The 25444-nt window shown below is 35.5% G+C and overlaps 1 protein-coding gene across 3 annotated transcripts in view; it reads right to left on the bottom strand.

The window, feature by feature from the left end:
- Positions 1 to 25444, bottom strand: part of Csmd3 (CUB and Sushi multiple domains 3) — a 1140535-nt gene that overhangs the window by 231135 nt on the left and 883956 nt on the right. For all 3 annotated transcript variants that reach the window (XM_059246844.1, XM_059246845.1, XM_059246847.1), the window contains 2 exons: positions 24014 to 24208; positions 5644 to 5760 (listed from right to left, as the gene is read on the bottom strand). In XM_059246844.1, the coding sequence (XP_059102827.1) occupies positions 5644 to 5760; positions 24014 to 24208 (312 nt within the window). The remainder of the gene's footprint in view (positions 1 to 5643; positions 5761 to 24013; positions 24209 to 25444) is intronic.

The following is a 25444-nucleotide window of genomic DNA, read 5'->3' as shown; positions in this document are numbered from 1 at the left end:
CATTGCTGAGAACTTCACAACAGAAAAAAAAAATGCCAATATAATGATTTACTGTCCTAAGTAGCATACAGAAAGCACCATGAAACAAATTGGCACTAAAATATTAGAGAAATTACTGACAATAAATTACTGAACTAAATATAATGACAGGAAACTATAATGTAAATTATATAAACTATGCTGAGCAAAACAGGACATTTTAAACTGCATGTAGATTTATCACAAGGAAAATGGCCCAATATATGGGTGAATTTTAAAGTTATGTATCCACATTTCAAAGAATTCCATTTAAGCATAAAAAAACAAGGAAGCTTTGCAGTTCTAAACCACATCTGCATACATTAAAATGTCCAAATGCTCAAAAAAAGTAATGCATGTGCACACTCATGGTGGTATGTGTGCAACTTAGTTCTAGTCTCTTATTTACTTGCCTTTCAAGTTCTTGAGAATGCTTTCGTTACCAGTGGCCAGCTTTCACAGCCTAACAGTTTATGCATAAAAGTGAATGATATGATACCGCAAAACACATGCTGTACATCATCATCATCGTCATATAATTATCCAAGCCCACAGGTCTGCAACCACTATGCTTAATCAATATAATAAGAATTAACGAGGCATTTGTTATCTAATTACAGTATTTTCAATACAACACTGTGATCATTTATGAAATACGAAGGTAAAATCTTAGTGCTGGGCCAGCAAGAAGGCTCACCAGGCAAAAGCACTTGCTTATCAAGTCCGAGTCCTGAGAGTCAGCATGGTGGAAGGAGAAAACCACCTCTTGCAAGTTGTCCTTTGACCATCCTGTGTATGCTGTGGCACAGGAGTGTGCACATATGTACACAAAAATCCCCAAATGAAAACGAACCCCAAACTTCTTTGAAGCTGGAGGTACTATAACATCCTTGTTATTGAAAGGGTGGGATAAGCAAGATAGTTGATGCCCTTTTGGACTGCCGAGTGAAACCCTGTCTCCAGTTACAGGAACAAGAAAGAGCTTCACACCTGCAACAATGCAGGAAAGATTTTTGTGGTTATATTTTATTTGTGCTGAAATGTGGTGACATTTTATTTGTATGTTAGTAAATAAAGTGTGCCTGGAGATCAGAGGCCATAACCAGCCATAAATAGAAGTCAGGCGGTGGTAGCACATGCATTAAATTATATTAATATTGCTTATATTTTACTGTCTTGATTAAATATTGCCCCCCAAACTTTTTTCGATACAGAAGCTCAGAATATAATCATACATGGAAGGTGATCGTAGAAGATTTAACTGGTTAAGAAGCAAAGTGATATGAGATTGATTTAAGCGGGTCCTAAATAAAGGTTATTATTATGATCCAACAGAACATTGTCAGAAGGAGAGATGGACAGGGTTCCTAAAATGTCCCACTGAGGTGAGTGCAACAGTTATTCAGCTATCAGCCCAGAAACCCAACTGTTGCTTAGAGTTACCATAGCCAGGAGGATGCTTTTCCTGAGCCTGAAAGGTGTTTGTGACATCACAATATTTTACTGTCAAATGTCTAGCATCTAGAACTAAGAGAATTAATTTTTATTGCTTTAAGCTATTCTGTGTTTAGCACATAATTCCAGCAGCCTTCGGGAACATATGTACCGTGCTTTACAGAGAATTCCTCAGAAGGAAGGAGATGGTGACTGAGGGATGATTAAGGTTGGAAAACAGAGACAGAAAATGGTTCAGATGCACCACGTACAGCTAACTCTGTGTGTAACTGCTTATGGTATAATTGTAAAATATTCCTTTTCATGAAAACAGAAGCTCAGGTTTTCCTCATTTCTGTCGTCTCCATCCGTAACGGGTTTTGTTTGCAAACTGCTACTACTCATAGCTTCAGCTCTGCCCTCTAATGTGTGGTTGTTTTTTTAAATTTTTACAATAAAAATGTCAGTGTCTTTTATCCTGAGAAAAATCTAAAAACAAAAACAAAAGAAAAAAGAAAAGAAAACTTTGACTTCTTGACGCAGTTGTCAATGACCCTAGTCCTGCTTGATTTTCCAGCTGAGCTTTAGAATAGACATCCCTATTCACTAACTGATTCTACTAGCCCCACTTTCCAGATCATCGGATTCACTTAGGTCCTGATGTTCTGCTATAGGTTTATATTAATAAGTCACTTTCTCTTTGACCATGCTAAGCATCCTGTCACCTTCCACAGTATCTCACCTATACAAAAGTCAAAATAAGAGCTGGCTTCCATATGTTCTCACTTAATAATGCATGAAAAACAAAGAAACAAAACTATAGAAAAACAAACAAAAACACTTGATTAAAAATGGAAAGAAGAAGGGAAATTAAAATACACTTTGCTAATAACTTTTTCAATCTGACAGTGGTATAAAATAGCTTTAATAATATAAAATAAGAGCAAAACAGCAGTAAACTATCCAACTGACCAAGGATTGTTATTTTTAATGGAAATAGAACTGGGATCCTAGAGTATAAATATTGGTAAATTGACCTAAGATATGAAATTCAAATTAAAAGCAATGAGATTTTTGGAAACATATGAGTTGTCAATCTTCTTACCCAGAGGTAAAGGAGGATACGTATTTTCAATAAGTAAAGTCAAGTTTTGTGCATATTTATTCTAAGTGAATTCAACTGAATAGCAGGCAAAAACACACAAATGATCATGATCAGATAACACACATCTGATGAGAAGCACACCAGCTCATCTGGTGTCATGTGAAGCAATTGTCTTCTTCTCTTACACTGAAGGAAAACTGTCATTTTAGGCTTATTGAGAGATAACATGGTATATGCAAGATTATGTAGATGATCTTCTATGAATAACATAGAACGTTTTCACTTTAAAGCTTTTACCTCTGAATTTTCTCCAAGAGGAACCATTTCAGAGCCTCAACTCCTGTTCAAAAGGCAGTTGCTACAAATGAACTGAGTGAATTTGACAGCTAATGTGCTAAATGATTTACAAGTCAAGTTCTAAGAGCATTCCCGTATAAAAGATATAACAGAAGGAATGATCGTAATTTGAAACAAATGACAGGAACAGAGAAAAATGTGAGAAGTGAATGTGATAAAATGATAGCAAAAATCAATAAGAAATAGCTCAATGTGGCAATAGCGGGGAATTATGGCAAAGTGAGGATGAGAGCAGACAGAGGCAAAATAGGAATTTGATTTGTAGGAACCACTGACTACTGCTTAACCATCTCATACCACAGAGTTAGCAGTGCAGACAGGAAGTTGTAAAGATTGGTGTGGTTTAATTCCACAACTGTTTAATTACCGTTTAATTCCCTCGGTATGCCGTGAGGCACTATTAGATGAGTACATATTTGAAAATCTGGTATTTCTTTTTACAACTTAACTATTTCACTTTTTAAGTCATGTGAATGTTAAGAGCTAATTCAACTGAAAATGTAGGTCATTTGATTCCTTCACCTCTTGGAGGGAGAAGGTCTAGTAGGGTTGGAGGATGTCCCATATGAATGTGAATGTAAACAAATGTGCATCCATGTCTTTGACTTTATGTCAAGGATTTGCTCACGTGGTAAAGTTTAATTATAATACAAGCCCATGATTTATACAGTTATCATCACTATTTTAGAGACGAGAAAAGTAAGGCTGGCTGAAATTGTGATTTTTCCGGCAACTACGACAGATGTGAGCTGCTGAGATAAATCTGAACCCAGAAATCAGGCTCTAAACTGTCATTCTCCCACCCAATGTTTTTGAGGATGGTGTTTAAGAGACATACTTTAGATACACACATCTCTTTTCCTTTTCACAGCTCTTTCCCTCTGACAGAATTTCCATTTCACAAATAAAGAAATTGGGACTCAATGATATCATGAAATGTTCCCAAAGAGAACAAAGGGGATTGAATTAGAATTCAAATGTTTAAATTTATATATAGTTTGGAATGAATATGGAACATTTATAAAGTAAAATCATTTACATTAATAAACCAAAGTATACTTTATTTTATCCACTGATAACTCAAGATTTATATCCCACAATTAGTTTTAAAAACTAATCATGTTTTAAGCTAAGAGAGTTAAATTCAATTTATATTAATCTGCCAAAATAAAGATTAAGTTAATTAGGAATTTATTCAGTAATTATTATTTTAATCAATTTTTCTTTCTTTCCTGAAACATATACAAATTAATTTCTAATATCTCCACGGTGACCAGCATGTATACATATTCAGAAAATAAAGGGCCTAATTCTTCTCTTTTTAACTCTTGTGGCCACAAGTCTACCCCCAATGAGAATATAGTAGAGATAATCAACAGCTTTCAAAGAGAACTCAGAGAGTCATGCCATTTCCGGTAAAATCATTGATAGGTCTTTCTCAGCAGCCACATAAGAATTTTTGCATCTAGGATTCATAAAATTCTATAGGGCAGAGGATGGTCTTGAGCATAAAAGGCAATGCCCATGAAAATCAAACCCCTACACAAGAGGATCATGTTATTTCTTAAAGGTCACTCTCCACAATACCGAAAAACTCAAAATTGTTTCAATCGATCTGGTAGGCTAGGTTGAAGAAATACCTCACACAGTACTGAAATTGACATCTTGCTAATGCTAGCATAGCTCTATCACTATGATGAAATGAAAGGATAAATACTTCCTGTCTGTTGGCCATGTTCTCAATTAAGTTGAAAGTCTTTGACTAGATTTAGAGGCAGAAAAGGAGAATGTATAGGTAGCATCTGGTTTTAAGAAATTGGACTGGAAGCATCAGCTTATTTTATGTATCAGCATCAGAAATGTTAAGTTGTTTTCCAACAGTTTCTATAAAATCCATGTCCTTCTGCCAGAATACTGGATCATCTAGACCCAGATATTCACGGCGGCAGTTCCTAAAAGTCCTTTGCCACACAGCACAAAGCTGTCAATCTAAATTTTGGAAGTTTATGAACGTTCAGCCACTCTCACTCTCTGTACTGCTCATTAAATTTCTATTGCCTACCCTTGCATGAACAGAGCTTAAGCTGGGACAGATCCATCTGGATCTCAGATCCAACACCATTATAAGCCCTCGAGGTGACTTCTAAGACCCACAATCAATCATGGGAATGTTGAGACAGCAAAGGACACTGTATATTCTCAGTGCTAATATAGAAAAGAGTATCAGGTTAATGAGAGGATCTGAAATGCTCTTTGTTGTCATTGTAGAAATTATGTTTATTAAATCAAAACACTTTGACTCTTGAAATGTGTTAATAAATTATAAGCCTGACATATGTTTTATAAATAATTCTGTTACTGCTGAAATAGCTGCATGTTTAAATTTATGTATATATTGCACAACAGATTTTGTTATCTGCTCCAGTAATTTCTCATTTTATGTAAACCCAATATGAAGGCACTTGGAAGGTTACTGGATGTTCTTATTTTTAAAAATTAAAAACAATCCTGTTTTCATTTTTGTATTGTTGTTCACCTGTATACTTGACTGTTAATTTAGATTAAATAAAATGACCTCAATTTTAACACAAAGCTACCACCTAAACAATTGCAGAATAAAGCACTTTTTGAGCAGTAGATATTCTCATGAAAATTGTTCAAATACCATGCAATGAAAATCAAGCATGTCTAGAAATGAAAGAATGCACAGTGAGATGACTGTTACTTACCAAACTCCTTGGGAACTGCTATTGCATAAACACAATTGTGTTCCACACTGTAATTTTTGGGGTAGTTTGGTGACAGTACAGTGCCTTCTGAACCTGTTGAACGACTTCCACAGGGTGCTAGTAAATAAAAATGATAAAATACATTTTTTACAAAAACATTAGAAAATTTAAAATCAGAATATTTTCTTGATCTAAAGAAAACTGGTTACTAAATTTTAAACACCAAACTTTATTTTCCTTATGTATACAAGTATCTTCAGTGTTAAATATCTTTAAAAAATAAAGTATTTATAAAACTTTATAAGCAATTAAATTTACTGTCCTCAAAAGCGAAGCAATATAACTATAACAGTTATTTCTAAAAGTAATAATAATGGCTTTTCATTTAAAAAATTGTAAAATTAATAATATCATTATAACAATGAGAAAACACATAGGCACATAGGAGAGCTGCCAGGTATTAAAATGTTACTCAGTTACTCAGGTTCCATTGTAATTATGCTGCTGTCAAGTGAATTATTTCTATACAATGGCATGCATGGCTTTACAAGTACATTTCCTCACTCTAAGCCAGCGGTCCTCAACCTGTGGGTGGCATATCAGATATCCTGCATATCAGCTATTTACATGACTCATAACAGTAACAAAATTACAGTTACAAAGGAGCAATGAAAATACATTTATAAGGCTGGGGGTCAGCACAACATGAAGAACTGTATTGAAGGGTCGCAGAGTTAGGAAGGTTGAGAACCTCTGCTCTAAGCATTCCCCCCCCCCCCCCCCGGTCTTTATTTGCCTTGAATCAAACCAGTTCATGGTACCTTGACACTGACTCACTTGTTATCTTAGACCCAAATTTCACAAAACATTGTAGCTGAAAGCTTCTGGTAAGTTAATAAAAAGTGACCCTGCCATTTAAAAGACAGAAGACCCACCAGGATTCCTGGAGAGGATACCATAATGTCTGGTCTAGTACTCAGAGGAATTTAAGTGTTTCTAAATAGCCATACATTCATGAGAGCTGATATTCTCTAAGTAAAGAAACAACTTAGGAAACTATGTACAATGAGGGGAAAAGTGGCTAAAACATGGTTGTAGATTACATCAAAGGTTCTTGATTAGCTAAAGGGATGCTATAAAGAAAGTATGTTGCAAGTTCAGGGAAAAGAAAGTTTAACTGAGAAGAACGTCTTCAAACTGTTAAATGGTATGTAGCAATTAGTAACTGGAAAAGGAAACTTGATCTTCTGTTATTTGAGGAAGATCATACTTCCCCATGGCTATGGTTTCCATACAGAAAGCAGAAAGTGGAAAGCGCTTTCCACATAATCTTAGGGCGTTGCCTCCGGCTCTTCCCCGTCCTATCTGTGATTTATGGCCCTTGGAGATATCTAGGTAATCCTGCTGAGCAGCCCAGATAATCCTGCTCATTGTGTTGTGGTTAAATCACCTTGCCCCATTCATATCCCTTCTACCCAATCCCAAGTTGCCAGAGCATGTAATTCCCAACTTGTGGTTTTTTCCCTTTAAAAACTCTCTACTCCTGGGCCCTGGGCCACTGAATTTTCCTTCATCCGCTACATCCAGAGCATAGGTTGGCAGTGGAGGTTCGAATCCAATAATAAAAAGACCCTTATGTGATTGCATTGGAAATCAACTCCTTGGTAGTCTCTGGGGGTTCCACGACATGGGTACAAAATAAATATGAAGGATTTCTGTATGGATGTATGGAGATGGCCGTTTACTTTATGTCCCATGGTCACTAATTATAGATCCTGTAAAGTTTCTGGCAGCCTTTGTTCTTTGCTTCTTGTAGTGAGCATGACAAAATTTGTAGCCAATGAGGCCTAAGCTTATAACAGCTGGCAATAATTGTGAAGTATGTGATTATGTAAATAAGGGGAAATTATGCTAATAGAGATCTAGTGTAATAGATCTGCTTTATGCTTATCCAATATAAATACACTACACTGAGTCCCCAAGTATTGCTCTCTAGCGTCTCTACATGTTCTTAGTTCTAATTCAGTTTCTTCATAGTGGTAAAGTTGGGGAAATGCCAGATTTTGCCTTCCATAGTCTTAATAATTAGAACACAAAAGGTATATGAAGAACTTTTTATCCTTTCCTCAAACTGCTGTTTTCTCAAAAGAGCTTATAATTACCGTAAGACTTCAAACAAGAGGATTCCCTGATCCACACTTCAAATTAGCTATAAAATTGTATTTTGATGGTATGTTATTTGGCTCAGAGAAGCAACTAAGCAGGGCTCACTCAACTAACAGAGACGAAAGAGGAAAAAATGGCGCCTGCATGGGATTGCACCAGGTCACCTGCATATATGCTATGGCTGTTAGCTTGGTTTTTTTGTGGGACTCCTAAGAGTGGGAATGGGTGTATCTCTGACTTTTTGCCTGCTTTTGACCCTCTTTTTCTGCATATTGGGTTTCCTTGTCGAGCCTCCATATGAGGGCTTTTGCCTTATCTAATTGTATCTTGTTTTGTCCTGTGTGGCTATCATCTTTTTGAAGCCTGTTCTTTCTGAAGAGGAAATGGAGGAGTAGTGGATCTGGGGCAGAGAGGGTGAAGAGGATCTGGAAGAAGAGGAGGGAGGAGAAACTGTGGTCAGGATGTATGGTATGAGATAAAAATTGGTTTTCAAAAAAAAGAAAAACAGTCACTGTTCTGTGATTAAATGTAAAATGGAGACAAAGAAACAATTGGTGTCCTTTTTACATGATATTGTGGTTTAGGTACCTCTAAGGGTATTTTAAAAACTCTTTCATGATAGAAACTTCTTTTCAAGTTGCATCTTATATGGCCAGACTTCTCCAGAACACACTTAGCAAAATAACACATTGAGGTTGCTGAAATGTGCCATCTTGGCAACTATCCTAATGTTTACATAGCTAATTATAATTAATCATTAGTTTGCAGCACTGGGGAATTATATTTTGACTGTACCTACAGAGCCAAATTATTTTATGGATGTAAATGCTAAAATTCTCTTTCTAAAACAACGCATTATTCTTATTCCGTCTCACTGACTCAAGGTCAAGTGAAACACTGATTTGTTGTTTATACTCTAGGGTCATTTATCAGCTTCTCTCTATCTTTTCCACATTATCTCTAACAATTCAGACTCTTGACAGTTTCTACATGGCTCTTCCAATCACCAGGACTCTTACTCCGGCTATTGATTTTCCTAAAATGCAAGTCTTATCATGCTTCACATTTTTCTCTAAGAACAGTGTAAAGTCAAAGAAAAGGATTCTCTATAAATATCTATTAGATAAGTAAGCTGTAATTAGCAAGGTCAGACTGCTGTGAAGTGATGTCCAAAACACACAACACAATTCCATTTAGTAGAAATTATGACAGAAAAATCATTGAAATCCAATTCAGAATCCAAATAGGTCCTCTAAGATCCAACCATACACAACATTGTTTTCTTTCTCCAATTCAAATTCCATTTCTGCTGTTTATTTGGTTACTGGGAATCACTACAGCTTTGCACCTAAAGTTAATGCTATACAGAAGATAAGTAGCTTTAAACATTTGCGTATAATCAATAATATAATGTCTAAATACGACGGCTGCACAGATACTGGATTTCACTGAGGGAACTGCAAATCCCTGCCAATTGAAAGTAATTAATCTGTGCTAATGTTGTATCCGTTTGGGACAACCTTCAGTGAGTGTGTAAAGTCATACACACAGTTTAAATTCTCTTTTTAATTACAGAGTTTTTTGAAAACTTATTTTTTCATACAATATATCCTGATAATGCTTTTCCTCTATCCTAGCTGTTCCTAGATACTCTCCACCTCCCAACAACTCCAAGTCATTTTTCTCTCTCTTTCTTTAAAAAACCAAACAAGTGAAGAAAAAGCCAATCCAATCTAAGCAACAACAGCAAAGCCAGGAACCCCCTTTCTCTCTCTCTCTCTCTCTCTCTCTCTCTCTCTCTCTCTCTCTCTCTCTCTCTCTCTCTCTCTCTCTCACACACACACACACACACACACACACACACACAGACATACACCCAGAGGCACACACACAGGGACATACACCGACAGGTATACACACACACACACACACACACACACACACACACACACACACACACAAACCACAAAATTAGAAAGCAAATGTACTAAGTGTACTTAGGACCAAATGATCATGGACCTATGACTGTTGTATTCCTGAATTATATACGCAATGAGAGAGCTGACAAAGAAGAAACAAACAAGTTTTGCAGCTTGCTTTGCAGTGAAGAAGGCTTTCTATTTGTGCTTTGAGCAAAGACATGAGTGTGCCATAGAGAAGAACAAGTGTCCCTTTGCCACATAGTGAAATGGAACAGCGAGCCATTTATGTGGAGAGATACTTCTGCAATGTTCAGGTTATCTCAGAGACTTCATAATACATGCAACATAGCCTCGAGCTACTTGAAATTTCCTATCTGTCTCTTTACCTGTGTAATGTATAATTTATTATCAAATATACTGTGTAATGAAAATTATGATATATAAATTATTCTCAGAAAGTACTTTGAAAAGCGGCAACTTCTTACAGGTCACAGAAGAGCAATGCACTATATTAAATCAATAATTTACTAGATGCGACCTGTGATCCTTCAGTTTGAAAGAAATGCTATACCTTACAAAACTGCTGGTTCACTTCTCATAAATTACTTATGCCCTGATATAGCCTGATTGAAAGTCACAAAGCATAAATCCTCCTATGGAATGCATTTGAAAGTTAGATCCCCATGGAATATTTTTTTAAAAACATAAAACCTCTCCTGACCCTTAAACTCTCTGTGAATTTTAACACAGACAGCTATTACTCCCAGTATTGACCTTCAAATTAAAGATGATGTTTTCTTTCTTGGGTTTATTCAACACCTTGATCTTGGTGAAAATCTCCAAGAATCCAGTGATCCCTTTCATGGCTTTGTTCATGCCTTCTAAATAAACCTAAGCATTTTATTTTACTTACCTGCCACAGACAAAAAGCTTCCAATGGTGTTTTCTTTTTTCTTTAAATTTGTAAAGGTAATAAATACTCTTTTAAATTATAATTATACTTAAATTTAATTTAGCTCTTATTTTGCCGCTTTATTTTGGTATAATCTCATTTATTCATAGGATAGCAAAAAAATATTATACGTTTTCTTTGTTTATTTCAGAAAAGACGCTAAAATCATTCTCCATTCCCCTTGTAATAATTTGTTTTCTAAGTTCACACTATTTCAAATATCTATTTTATTTTATTTTTAGCTATATTTATAGTTACATTGGGGTAGGGAGGTACATGAGTGAATCCAAGTCCTAGAGAGTCCAGAGGACAGTGTTTTTTTTTTCCCCCCCTGGAGCTGAAGTTACAAGAGTGTATGAGCAGCCCAGTGTGGGTTTACTGTGGGATGATTTGTATGCTGTGAATGTGTTGCTCTGATTGGTTAATAAATAAAGTGCTGATTGGTCAGTAGCCAGGCAGGAAATATAGGCAGGACAAAGAGAAAGGAGAATTCTGGGAAGTGGAAGGCTGAGTCAGGAAAGGCTGCCAGCCGCCTCCATGAGGAGTAGGATGTAAAGCACTGGTAAGCCACAAGCCATGTGGCAACTTATAGATTAATAGAAACGGGCTAATTTTAAATGTAAGATCTAGATAGCAAGAAGCCTGAGCCATTAGGCCAAACAGTTTAAATAATATAAGCATCTGTGTGTTTATTTGGGTCTGAATGGCTGCAGGAGCTGGGTGGACATAGGAATACTCCAGCTACATGGGTTCCAGAAACCAAATGTAGGTTGGCTGCAAGAGAAGTAGGAGATCTTACCTCTGGAGCCATCATTCTAGCCCATCATATAACTTTTAATAGTTTTTTTTTCCACAACATGGTTATTACTGGCTTATAAGCCATTTTAATGGCTCAATAGGTAAACACAATAGGCTTTACCTTCTATGTCTATCACCTCTATGATTGTTTAGACTCACTGATTTGATATTGTTGACTAGGGAGATATTCTCTCTACCCAACACTACTCTGTGAGCCATGCTTCCCATCAGTATATACATCCAGAAAAGAGTTATTCAATAACAAAGGCTATGAATTAGCTACCATACTTGGATATATCTTTTCTACTGGCATATAGAAATTCAGTAGCAGTCCTAGGGATGTAAGTAGTTAACCTGTAAATAGCATTTCATTGGCTTTGACTCCTCATTTTAGACATTGAGATGGAATACACATGTTATAAAAAGTCATCTGCTCAGAATGTAAAGATGAGTGAGTTTTATCTGTCGGTGAGTTGCATAACCAACACGACTCTCTAGTTCCTGGACATTTTCCTCATCCCTATAAGAATTTCAGCATGCAAAAGCAGCCACTTTCCCTTTCCTGCAATCCCACCTCTGTGACAGTCACAAAACAATGATTCTGTGATAAAGTGTACACGACAATGACAACCACTTAAGATGACTGCTAGTGAATTATTGATGTTTTCTGAAGCTAAAATCCTTCATGTAGTTTAGTTGAAATTGTACTTTCTCATACATTTTAAGTTATGCTAATCTGTTATTTTTTTAAATTACGTAAAACACAAATATGTTAATATAAAATGATTTTATAGAGAAATGTTTTGAAATATTCCCTACCAAACTTTCAGCTCAGTGTTTATGACTTTGAAAGTCTATCTTGAATTGTACAGTTATACAAAGTCCCTATCATTGTACACCATTTCATCAAGTAATTTCAGGAGAAAGATTGCAAATCCATAATCCTATTTGTCATTATTTATGTAGCTCACTAATATGGATCTCTATTTCTAGATTACTGGAGGTATTAATCAATGTTCCTGTGTTTTTAATATTATTTGTACCCCAAAAGCCAAGTATAGTGACTCTATACACAGTGGGTTTTTGTTAAATATGTCATGTTAATAAAAACTAATAAAATTTACCTTATTAATATTTTCCTATTGATGAAATATGTGGGGTTTAAAATTTATAAAATCTTAAAAACCTTCTGTGGTAATAGCAGAATTTAATTTAAAAAACTTATCCCTTTTAAAATAAAAAATAAAATATTTAGACTTAAAATCGATCTTCACTTTTAACAAGCATGCCTGGAGGAGAGAAATATAAATTGAAATAGCAACATAAAGCCTCTGTTCAATCAGATTCAAACACAGGTAGAAGGAATGATGACCCTGACACAATCTACTGTGCATTTTTTTTCTGAAAATGTAATGAGCTTTAAGAAAATCAACTAGACTCCAACCATTCTAAGTTATGAAGCATAGCCAGGAAGGCAGTGGAACTTCCTTAACTGCTTTTCTCCTCCCTTGAGAGACAGTAGTCTGTTTGGTAACCTCTCCAACACACTGCAGCCTTCAGGGAGGAGCTGACATCATTATTTGTTTGTTTATTTATTTATTTATTTATTTATTTATTTATTTATTTATTCATTCATTCATTCATTCATTCATTCATTCATTTATTTTACTTATTTTGATTTGTCAAGGAAAAAACAACATTGTTTCCCCAAAGAAGACAGAATCATATCAATTCAGCTCCTTTATAAGGTACTGATCTCGGGCTGGTTGTTGAGGGTTGAGGATGGAGTTATCTTATTCATTACAATCCTGTAGAAGTCCAGAGGAGATACAAACAGCCATATTGCTAGACAAAATGGGAAGCATTTGGCCATCATACTCAACTCCATATTATACAGTTGATCTTTTCTTTGTTCTGTGAATTCAGTAGAGAAAATGTAGTCTACATTACATGTTCTCTATATCCTAACAGAACTATTTTCTATTTGAACTTTAGCATCTTCCTAACTTATTAATATAGAAAACTAAGCATGGTGATATTAGCTACTGTGACTTTGTCACCAACAGAAATCTCAGATATAATAAATATCAACATATTTATTATAATAGTGAGAAGTATTTCATAATACTGTGTTCATCAATATGGAAAAGTACAGTAGTTGTTAGACCTACTGCTGGAAGTCATGATGCAATGTGTAGATAAAAAGCAGATGTATGTCAATCTCTCCTTAAATATTTATGTTTATGATTGTAGATTTGTGCGGCTCTCAGCTTTCTTCAGAGAAGCTTCTTATTGCAGAGGGTTAATACAGACCCATAACTGCCAAGATGCATGACTTAGTGACTGCTAGAGCTCAGGCATCAGTGGAAAACTTGTACCAACCCTTTCTTGAAGGCTCAGAGAACACGGTAAAAATGGGAGTAGAAAGAATGTAAGTCTAGGAGATGAAGAGGAGTGCATGACACTCTGACCTATAGATAGAAAATAGCTGTTCCACACATAAATTCACATTTGTCAATACCCACACATGATCAAGGTATTTACAAATGCCAGCATGGGTGGAATAGACACTATACCCCTACCTGAGAAATTAATATGTGTTGATGGCTAGAGATGGAGGAGGACTCAGTTTTCTTTGGTGGTGCTTGGGCATGGATGGGTCCCTCATGTACATGTGGTCTATTTTAAATGGAGTTAGTGTGTTATAAAAAGAAAAAAGACATGAAGTTGAAAAGGTATTAGGAGATACGTTGGGTTGGCATGTTGGAAGGACTTGAGGGAGGGCGTGGGAGATGGTTACTAATAGGATACATTGTAGCATGCAGGAAATTTTTAAAGAGAAAAAATAAATTGGTAAAAATGAAAAGGAAGCACATACAAAATATTTTTACAGGTGTATATGTGTTGTATGTATGTATATGTGCATATTCACATGTTTGTGGGAACATGTGTGTTTATAGTTGCATGTGCATGCCAATCTGGAGGCTTCCAGCTTTGATGTAGAGTGTATTTGTTGACCACACTTATATATTAAGGCAGAGTCTCTCACTTGAACCCGGAGCTCTTCATTTGCCTAGTCTATATAGCCAGGTTGCTGTGAAGATACTTTGTTTCCAACTCCTGAATGTGGGATCACAGGCAGGCTACCTCATTTGCCTTACATTTATGTTGCTTCTGAGGATGCAAACTGTGGCTTTCGCACTTGCCCAGTAAATCCTATCTCAGGAGGCCCCCACAAACCTACTAATTATTGCATTTGCATCCTTTGATAACTATACTGAATTATAATTTTATTTCCCTTTTGGGCTTAGGCAAAAACACTTCCAAGAGGACCCTCAGGCTTTGTCAGTACACCAAATTAAGAAACCTTTACTCTACTGACACTATTCTTTGCTACCTTTCTGTCTGTCATTCTTCATTCGTGCTGACCCTCAAGATAATTTTTCTCAGAGGTTTTTCTTTGCCCTATATGAAGATCAAGATGATTTTAGCTGCTTTGAGACAGTGGGAGCCCACAGTGACTGCAGCTTGTAGCTTGATTCCATCTTGACTTAGGGTCAGAGAGTTCATTATTGCTCCTCTAGGCTGAACAACAGGATATTTGGCCAAAGGTTATTAGATGCTTTGCTCTTCAAGACCAAATAACAGGATGTTTGGCCAAAGGTGTGTTTACTACATGTTTTGAGAATTAAGGAAGTTATTTACACTTGTTTGTTTCTTGAACCATAGTAAGAAGGTCTTTTGCCCCGCCCTTGGTCTGGGTATAAGAAGGCTGTGAGAAATAAACTCAGGGCTGCTGCAGTATTGACTGAGAGCCTTCCTAAACCTATCCTATGTCTCTGTCTTATCTTTATGTCTCTGTTTTTCCTATCTGTTTTTTCCTCAATCCTCACCCCCCTATTTAGGACTATTCGACTGAAAGTTTCTGGAATATAGAAATGTAAAACTGTAAACCTAAAAAAACCTAATAAATCTAATAAAAGCTGACAGTCATCAGCTCTAAAGGTTAAATGCTAACAATGGCTGTCTGCTCACAGCCAGCTTCTCTGTCAACAGCCAGGGGTTAACTTTTAACCCCCCTTACCCCTTATAGCCAACAACTGCCTGGACCAAAGTTAACTTTTAATAGTTGTTTCTACATGACTTCTAGCATGCACCCCATGCCTGATGCTTTCTACATGACTCCTAGCATGCACCCCATGCCTGTTGCTTTTCCCCTTACTATAAAAAGGGGGGCCAGAACCTGCCTCCATGGCCATAGCCTCAAAATCCAACTCTGGCTGTTGCCTCAGCTAGCTGATAAGCTTTTCTGTCTCATGGTGATATTTTTTCTTTTTTTCTGGAATAAAGTTTGCTTCTTGTTTAATAGACTTTGGTGGTCTGTCCCCAATTATTGTGTGACTCAGGACCTAACACAACAGGTCAGGCAGGACCTGACGTGAGACTCCCTTCTTTCTGTCTTTTATGACATGATAAATCAGTTCTCTGATTCATAAAAGTCCCCAAACTGGGCTTGGAACTGGGGAGAAAAACTCTAATGTTGAATTGACCTAAGGCTACTTAGAAAAGCCTCATGGTCTGTTAACATTTCTAGCAAGTCAGCCTAATTCACTGAATTGTGTGTTAAAGTTAGGTACCAAAGTCTCAGTTGCACACACAGACCAATTTAGTCTTTTTATAAGCATACATCTCCCTTAGGAATGTTGGAGAAAATGATTTGCTCACTGGAGTTAAAAATATAACTTAGTAAAATTTTCTTTATTTAATAAAAGAAGGGGTATAGTTCACCTACTCTTCCAGCTGAGAATATTATTTCTTTCTTGAGAGTATTATAATTTTGCAATATAAGATCCCCCAGTCTTCTGACCACTAGAACCCTGAAACTGAGGCCTTCAGCTGGGTAACATAAGAGACAAAAACAAAAATACCAACTTGTCTTTCATAGAAACAACATATTTTAATTATTTTCTTTGTCATTATTAAGTATTAGTAATTCCCATTTTTGAGAAAAAGTATCAAATATTCCAAGATGGACTAAAAATTACTATATAGCAAAAGGGCAACTTGAGTTTCTCATCCTGTTTCAGCCTCCCAATTACTAGAATTATAGGCACCTACCTCCGAATGCTAAGCAATTTTCCTTTCTGTAAAGTTTTTATGGTATTCTCTTTATTCTTTTCATGGTTTTCTGCAGATTATCTGTAACCTGTGTCAGATTCCAGATGTGTCTATTAAATAATGACATCTCTTTCGTTCTTTCTTGGGTTTTGGAGAAAGAATTGTTATCAGAATTTCTATGTGACTGGTAGAAGTAAGATTTGACTACACTTAGATCTTTTGTCTAATTGGTCCATTTGTCCATTGGAATGTCTCCATAGCTTCTAAAGTGACTGCTAGACTTAATTTCTTTTAGCAGTAAGGAGAAAAAGAATCGAGAGTTGATGCAATGTCCTAATACATTAGAAGGTATCTTTGAAATCTAACTTAAATATAGATTACAGGACAGTTGAGAGTTTAGGACATGCAAATAGGATAAAAATATAAAGGACATTCCACCACCCTTCTTTAGATGTTGGTGAAATATGAGCCCAAGCTCAGTGGTCACACACAAAAAAAGCACATCGAATAAGCATTGATTTTCAGAAAAATTGCTCTGCACATAGGCTTTTCTACATAGTATGAATGCACAGCAGCAGGGATTTACTTATAACAACATTAATGATGTTTATCCTGCTATGTTTGAGGCCGACTGCATAGATAATGTATGTGTGAGTGCCTGGAAAATGGCAGGTCCTCAATAGCATCAGCTTCTCTTCCTGTTTCCTATTAAGTAATAGTTTTTCACCCATAATAGGAAAACAAAACAAACTTTGGTTTTATCCCAGTCTTTTCACAGCACGAAGTACATTGCATTTACTATTGTATAGTCAATGTCATGTATCTATGAGGAAAATTACTATGTGCTGCCAATGAAAGGCAGACACAGTTGATGATGCTCAGATGTCATTTAGGAATAGGCCTTTGTTTGGTGAATCTTTCATCTTCCTATTTTAATTATGTCAGATTTTCAAATGACAGCAAATGCTCGAAGGCTCATTTTGTTAGACTAGGTAAATTCCACATACATTCATAATAGAACACCACTCTAGAGTCTTGTATACCTCTAAGACATTTGGAATAAGAATTTTAGCCCAGATTCATGGTGGGCAACAGCACCAGCCCCAGGCCTGCCATTTCCTGGGTCTCATAATGTGGGTGGAAAGAAATGCTTCCTCCAAGTTGTCCTTGACCTCTACATGCAAGTTCTGGAACGTGTGTGTATACACACACACACACACACACACACACACACACACACACACACTGAAGTAAAATGTAATTTAAAAAATTTAGTTAGCATCAAGTCAACAAAAGATTTAGGAAGGCTAGTTCAGCTATATACATCCTCAAACACGCAGACAAAATGATTTCCTCAAAAGTAGGCTATAACAAGTTATGAATTAGAGATTACATTGAAGTTGGAAAACTCAAACTATGGAATGGACATCTTGAAATTTTTCTAGTTTTCTCTTCAATTAGGAGTAAGAAGGCTTTACTTTTTGATGTTTCCACGGTGAACAATGGGGTCTGATGGCTTTTGGGTTTAATCTCAATATATTTTTGTAACCACAAATCTGTGGTCAGACTTAGAGATGATTGGTAAATTAATGAGTACTTACAGCATAAAATAGGATTTACATTAGTATTAATGAAATGAACCTCTTAAAAACAGCAGTGTAAATTTTCAAAAGAATTGTTAGAATTGTGTCTAAAACTATCTATTAAGGACATTATTTTCTACTCAAAGTTATATTTTAAATGAAATGTAGAAACACATTTTAGGCATTTAATTAACCTTTTTGTATGAATTCATCTTCATTTAACTCCCATATTTAGCCTAAAGTAACATTCCAGAGATAAATAGAAAACCTTTAATTTAGCCACTTATTCTTGACATCATGCATCCATTTGTAATATATTTTTTAAAATGTTACAATTTGAATGTGTTTGCCAAATTCCTATATTGGAAACACAATGCTCAGGGTGAATTCTGAAAGATAGTCCCTTAAAGGGGCAATCAGGTCATGCGAGCCCTCTTCTCTTCCCCAGACTGGTGCTATTATTGGGGAACTGGATTTTTATTTGGGGAGTAAGTTAATGAGAAAGGATGAGTTTGGGATCCCCATTCCCTCTCTGTCTAGTCCATTTCCACGTTCACTTCTGTCTTCTTGTTTCTTGTATGAAAGCATCCACACTTGACTTCTTTCCCTCTGGACTCCACCAAGAACACGTGATCCAGATGTGGGGTCCATTACCTAAAAAATTTCAAGCTCTAACGCTGTACTAACTAAGTGTGTCTATTGTCAATAAATTACTGTTTCAGGTATTCTGTGTAGTTGTATGTACTAAAATACCAACAAAAATATTCTGGGCACTCTGAGATAGTAGAGATAAAAAAATAAGAAAATTCTACCTGTGTAAGATCACCATGCCACAATAAGTATTAAAAAGCATGCCTTTGAACAATAACTGGACTTTATCTTGTCTTTTTTCCTCATTTGTAACATAGCATTATTTCCCACTTCTAGGACTACAGCAAAACTTAAAATCTTTTTCACTTAGTCAGACTCATCTCCACGCTTTTCTAACTGTTTTCATTGTGAATATAGCGCTCCCTTGTCTGTGTTTTTCAGACTGTGAACTTGAAAGTGTAGGACCCATATGGCTAACTTCTGTCCTCATGGCCAATATTACTGCAGGACCAGATATATAAGTCTCACTTTTGAAAATGGCTGCCATATAGAACGAATAAATGAAGGGATCAGTTTGTAATAGCTGGTAAGCCAATGGTTTTTTAGCAGTTAGGGTTACTCTAGGTTATTATGTCTATCCATTCATTTCTCACTGTATTGGAAAATATCAAGTACATTGCATTGCTATAATCATAGTACTTCTATATTTTATGATTTATTTTCCAAATTCTGAGGCCCTTAGAGTACCTGGGGATTCATATATATATATAATATCTCTGAGATAGATATATATTTTATTATTGGCATAGAGTTGTGATTTCAAATATAGATATTGATTCCATTCTGAGAGATCTATGAATCAGGGCATATGTAAGTAGGATTTTTTTTCTCTTAACTAGAAGACAAGTGCTTATATTTTAAAACAAGTGAGAAAGACAGTCAAGTCATTTATGAGGCTTAGTTTTGTGTCAATTTGACATAATCTATAGTCATCTGGGAAGTGGGAATGCCAACTGAAAAAAATGCCTCTGTCTGATTTATCCATAGTCAAGTCTGCGGACCATTTTTTTGAGTGATGATTATGTGGGAGACACCAGCCTTTGGTGGGCTGTGTCACCTCTGAGCAAGTAGTTCTGAGTAATAAACAAGTAGGCTGAGCAGCCATGGAGACCAAGTCAGGAAGTAGCACTCCTCTATGGTGTCACCTGAAACGGGGTTTCCTTCATGGTGGACTTCAGTCTGGAAGATGATAAGACAAAACAAAACAAAAGCTTTCTTGCCCAATTGCTTCTGGTTATGATGTTTATCACAGCAACATAAAGCAAACTAGAACAGTATTTAGGACCAAGAGCAACACGTACAGAAGCTTGGAATGAGAACAAAGATGTATACTTGAAAGAAATAAGGAAGCCACTGATAGAGAGCATCCATGGATGTAGAGAAAAGAAGAACCAGAGTGTATTTGGGCAGATGGAGTGGAGCTTGGTATTATAACATCTCTGGGGTTTATTATTTTCTGCAAAGCCATTGGTGACTTTGAATTGATGCTTACATAATCCCATGTATGCATTTAAAGTCATCCTTGCATTTGTAATATACCGTATGAAGAACAGGACAGAAGAACCAGGTAAGTGAGAGGTTTCACCTGATATAGGACACAGTGCTCTATGGTAACTTATACTGTCTCGTTGGATGAAATAAATCAAGGCAACATGATTCAGTAAAATAAATACTAAGAAAAATATGTGGAATATGTCCCTACTTGTTTTTAATTCCCTTTCTTAATATTGAGAGAAATTTATGGATAATACTTACACGTGACTGTTATTTTAATCCCATATGTCTGTTAAAAGTGAAATTTTATTTCAGCAGATGGTTTCAATGTAAAAAATTTAAAAAGGAATTATTTTCTAAGAACAATTTTTTCTATATGTTAAATTCAAGAAAACTGTGGGTAGAGATTTGCTGTTCTGCTGTCTTTGATACATGTGACAATCTCCTGTGATAAACTGCAGGGTTTCTCATTACTGAGCAGAAATGGCAGCAAAATGCAACTGCTTGGGACCTACCACTGACAAACATAATCTCAATGTGTCTACACTAAGCTCTTTAAAACGTATTTTTGAGATTTAAAATGAATACTTAATCCTAAAAAGAGATGATAAACCTGTCTTCTGAAACAGTCAAACTTTGTAAATTCCTAGACTTGTCTACAAATCATTTTATAAGACTCTGTGTATATAAATTAATGTCATGTGCTAAGCAGGAATTGGTAGATCATCACTCCATGGCACTTTATGTTTTTCTGGGGTGAATCATAGAAAACGTTAAGGAGCTAAATAGAGTTGTGCTCTAAAAGTTTATAAACCATGACCAGGTTCTTGAAGTTCTACATCAAAAAGACAGCACAAGGTGTTGGTCTCAATACCCAGCACTCCAAGACAAATGAGCATGCAAAGTGCTGCTTTTTGGCATTATGGATCATTTTCTAACGACCAACAATCATTGAATACAAAAGCACACCTTAGCAATCAGTCACGATATCCTGACTATGTTCTTAAAGTCCTCAGGATCCTCCCTTTGGATAAGACCTAGCACGAAAAGCTGCAGAGGAACAGCTACCTAATTCTCTATTATTTTTGAAATTAGGGACAGAGGCATGAGCAGACTAACATAAAGCAGAAGCTACCACTAGAATTCATGGGAATACAATCCAGACACACAGAAAAGAAGAGTGTTGATGGCACATAACTGTCTTTCTACTAAGAGACTCAGTAGATGTTGTTACACATTTAGACATCAGGTTGAATCAAAGAAAGTTTCATAAAAATCAGAGAAAGTTTATTAGAAAACACAGTTTCTGTGGGGGGAAAAAGTGATTAAAATGGGATAGAGAAGATAATCATTGAATAAAAATAAGTAATTTTGGGTCAGCAACAATAAATAGGAAATTGATCTTAAAAATAACAATTTGTTTTCATGAACAATGAGTTTTGCTGGATCTGTTACATGGGCTTTAAGAAATAATTGACCTTTAAATGTTGTTACCACCTTGGAAAGCCAGCCAGTGCTATACATAATTACGGTTAGGGAAACAAGTAGATTTCTATTGTGCTGATTAATTGACCAAAATATTTTAAATCTTCTTTGTGAGATAGTAAAATCACAATAGCAAATACACTGAGTTTTGTAGTCCAATTTTGAACCACTTCATAAAATACTATAGTATAAACCATACAGTATAGTCTATGATCAGATACACTATATAAATATTGAACAAGGACACAGAGCTAATCTTACATTTAAAAATATTATTTAACATTAAATATGTCTAGTTCTAAATCACAGATTTGTTTTCTCTAACTGTATTAAATACTGTTGTTATAACAAATTGATCTTTAAGTTATATTTTTCCTTAGAGCTTAAAGAATCCACTGAGCAAATTTGAGTGTTATTCATAATCTTTGCATTTGGGTTATATGATAAATTGTTATAGTTTAAGAAAGTTGAAACTATTAAATGCCTTCCTATTTTATTAATGTAGGTGAAATATTATGAGTACTCACATATTAAGACAGATAATTGTATATATACAACACTGAAATGAAGGATAGATGTTTGCTCAATTGAACACATTATACAACACCAAGTGAAGCATGTGTCTTGAAAACTTGGGTTTTTTGTGGCAATGCTAAAAATCATGGTCTCCCTGTATTAATATGGGAAGTTTTCAATCGCCTTCTCAGGCCCCCTGTGTATGTTTTGTCTATTTCCTAGATATTAGCAGTCTAAAGAATTATTAAACATTAATTCAAAAATCAGCTTTCCCCAGGTTATATTGTCAAAGGATCCTAACCTAAGCCTGCTCTGCTCTTGAAAATGAATATAGATATTATATACTTACTAGGGAATATGGGTGTCACCAAATAGTTCTGTTTCAGAGGATTCACTTACCTATGTATTACTAATGCTCTACCTACAATTAAGCTAACTCATTACATGTTTCTGTTTGTTTGTTTATGTGATGAGGTTTTGCCATGTAGACCAGGCTCAGTGAGAACTCAGACACCTCCTACCTCAGCCTCCTGAATTCTGGGATTACAACATTGTATCAAAATTTAGTTATTTATTTTTTACAAAAACCAATGTTTAAACAAAGATCTGACTTATCCTAATTTTAGAGGAATGGGAAAATAATATTAAAGAGGTCAAGTGATTTCATTAAATAAGAATCTTGCAGAAATAATTGTGTCAAACAAATGTATTTTATAAGAAAAAAATTAACATGCATGTTAGACACTGACAATCCGCTCATTTCACTATCATATCAAAGATTATTTTCCTCTGTCTTTAAATTTTTTAAATTCAAATCTAAGGTAATCAAATTACTTTTACAGAATGGTCCAATACACACAACCAAATAGACTCATGGCTGCATACACACCCATTCATGCACATAAGCACGTGTGTATCTATTGTGTTTCTATCTCTTTACGTACAACTAAAAAGTTCCAAAAATAAAATTTCCCTTACTTTGTTCTGTGAATTAGAATATTTTTCTCTCTTTTGTTTATAATTCAATTATATTTGATTCAATTCTCCATTATATAATTGATGGTTATGACTAAGTGGGTTGATTTTATGACTCACTGGTGGTGATCATACTTGGAAGCTCTTGCCCAGATGACATCATTTTCTAATAGCCACTGTACCACTTTGTACAATGCATTAGGGACATTCAACTTACTAGCATGTCTATGGTATTCTTCTACAGTGAAATCCTTTGCTTGTCCCTTCCTGCAAGGCTTTTTAATATAGAGTTGTACTCAAGCATATGGTTTTAAAACGTTGTAATATTGTGTCTCCTTTTAGATACCTCCATATTTAGGGAAATGCATATTGTTCTGTATTCTTTATTTCAGATAAGTGTTCTAATAAACAGCACATTATTACATTTATCTAACTGTGTCAAACTTAGTCCTGAAGATACAAAGTAAATACAACAGGTATAAATACCAGTGCTTTGAGATAGTTCTCCAATTAAACCAGGCTCACTTTCAAAGAGACAGCTAAGAATATATGAGCTCTTCCAAAGAATTTCTTTAATAAATCCACTGTCAACACTTCATGAAATCTTATTGCCTATACCACACTTCCAGGTTGTATTTTAAAGGAATGACTTTGAAAATATAGACTGTTTTATATAATAATAAAAAGTAATCCAAAGTTATATTTCTTACCATGACAACTTGGTAGAACTCTATTCCATCCAGGTCTTCCATCATCTCCCATGATACAAGTGAGTGTTGAATACCCTTGAAGAACATAGCCAGCATCACAGTAATAGGTGACCGTTGACCCCAATTTATAATCCATTCCAAGTCTGGTACCATTCATTATATTGCCTGGATCAAAGCAGGATTCCCGGAGTTTTGCTGGAAAACAGTGTCAGTATGATATTAATTGGTTTGAGATACTTTTTTTTTATATTATGTTCATCTCCTGAAGAACTGCAGCTATATTCAGCATGCATTGAGAGAGAACACAGTTGTGTGGAAAGAACATAAAGGGCTACAATGTGCAGCTCAGGTACATCCAAATCTAATCCAGGTTCATCGATAAGTCTTTCCTGGAGCTCAGTCTCCAGCACATGCACACAGGTCCACACATTCATATACGTTCCTTCTAACGTATCAGCTTCACAGTTCACTCTGAAAAAGCATCATGAAACAAGGCGTGCTGTATCCAGGGGTCCTATAACTATGGAGTCAACTCACCAGGTTGAAAAAAAAAATTCAAATGAAAACTGACACAGTAAAAGTTCCAGGAATTTCTCTTCTTTCTTTCTTTCTTTCTTTCTTTCTTTCTTTCTTTCTTTCTTTCTTTCTTTCTTTTTTTCTTTTTGAGACAGGGATTCTCTGTGTAGCTCTGGAGCCTTTCCTGTAACTCACTTTGTAGCCCAGGAATTTTTTAAAAAGTAATATTTCAGTTCTCTACACACTGAACATTGTACTGGAGCCACACATATGAAACAAAGTGTAGTCTGTCCTTGTTCAAGTCTTTCATTCTTCACAGGTCCTAAGTTTTCAGCTGTTTGAGTACGATACAGTTTATACATTATGGTGTAGTATGTGGTTAGGACTAAAGTGTTTATGTCTGTACTGATCATTAAGATACTTTGGTCATTGATCCCTAGACAGTATAGAGTAAGAGCTATCTACATATCATTTTTAATTATGCTAGGTGTAACAAACAACATAAAGATGATACAATGTGTGTGTGTGGGGTATGCATGAGTTGTGTATAAAACACAATTGTACTAGCATTAAATTAAAGAGTGCTTTTCTTTCAGGAAGTCTTGAAAACAACCACAGTGAGATATACTGGAACAACTATGTTCTCCAAGTATAAAATATACTAAAACACTGTTTCCAGAACACATCCAGCAGGGTGGTTACCGCACTCTGTCACTAAAAATGGAGCTTCATTAATGCAGAGATTAATTTCTTATTTTGTAGAGTAGAACCTCACAGTGAAGAAGTAGAAAAACCCTATGCAATTTAAAAAAGAACAGTAACCTAACATTTCTACAGTTGAACTGAGTCCATGGAGGAAAAGGATGGCTTGGATTAATAATTCAAAATATTAATGTATTTTTTGTTACTTTTACT

This window comes from Peromyscus eremicus, chromosome 20 (genome assembly GCF_949786415.1).
Source record: "Peromyscus eremicus chromosome 20, PerEre_H2_v1, whole genome shotgun sequence".
Classification (NCBI taxonomy): Eukaryota; Metazoa; Chordata; class Mammalia; order Rodentia; family Cricetidae; genus Peromyscus; species Peromyscus eremicus.
This window is presented reverse-complemented; position numbering and strand designations above follow the sequence as displayed.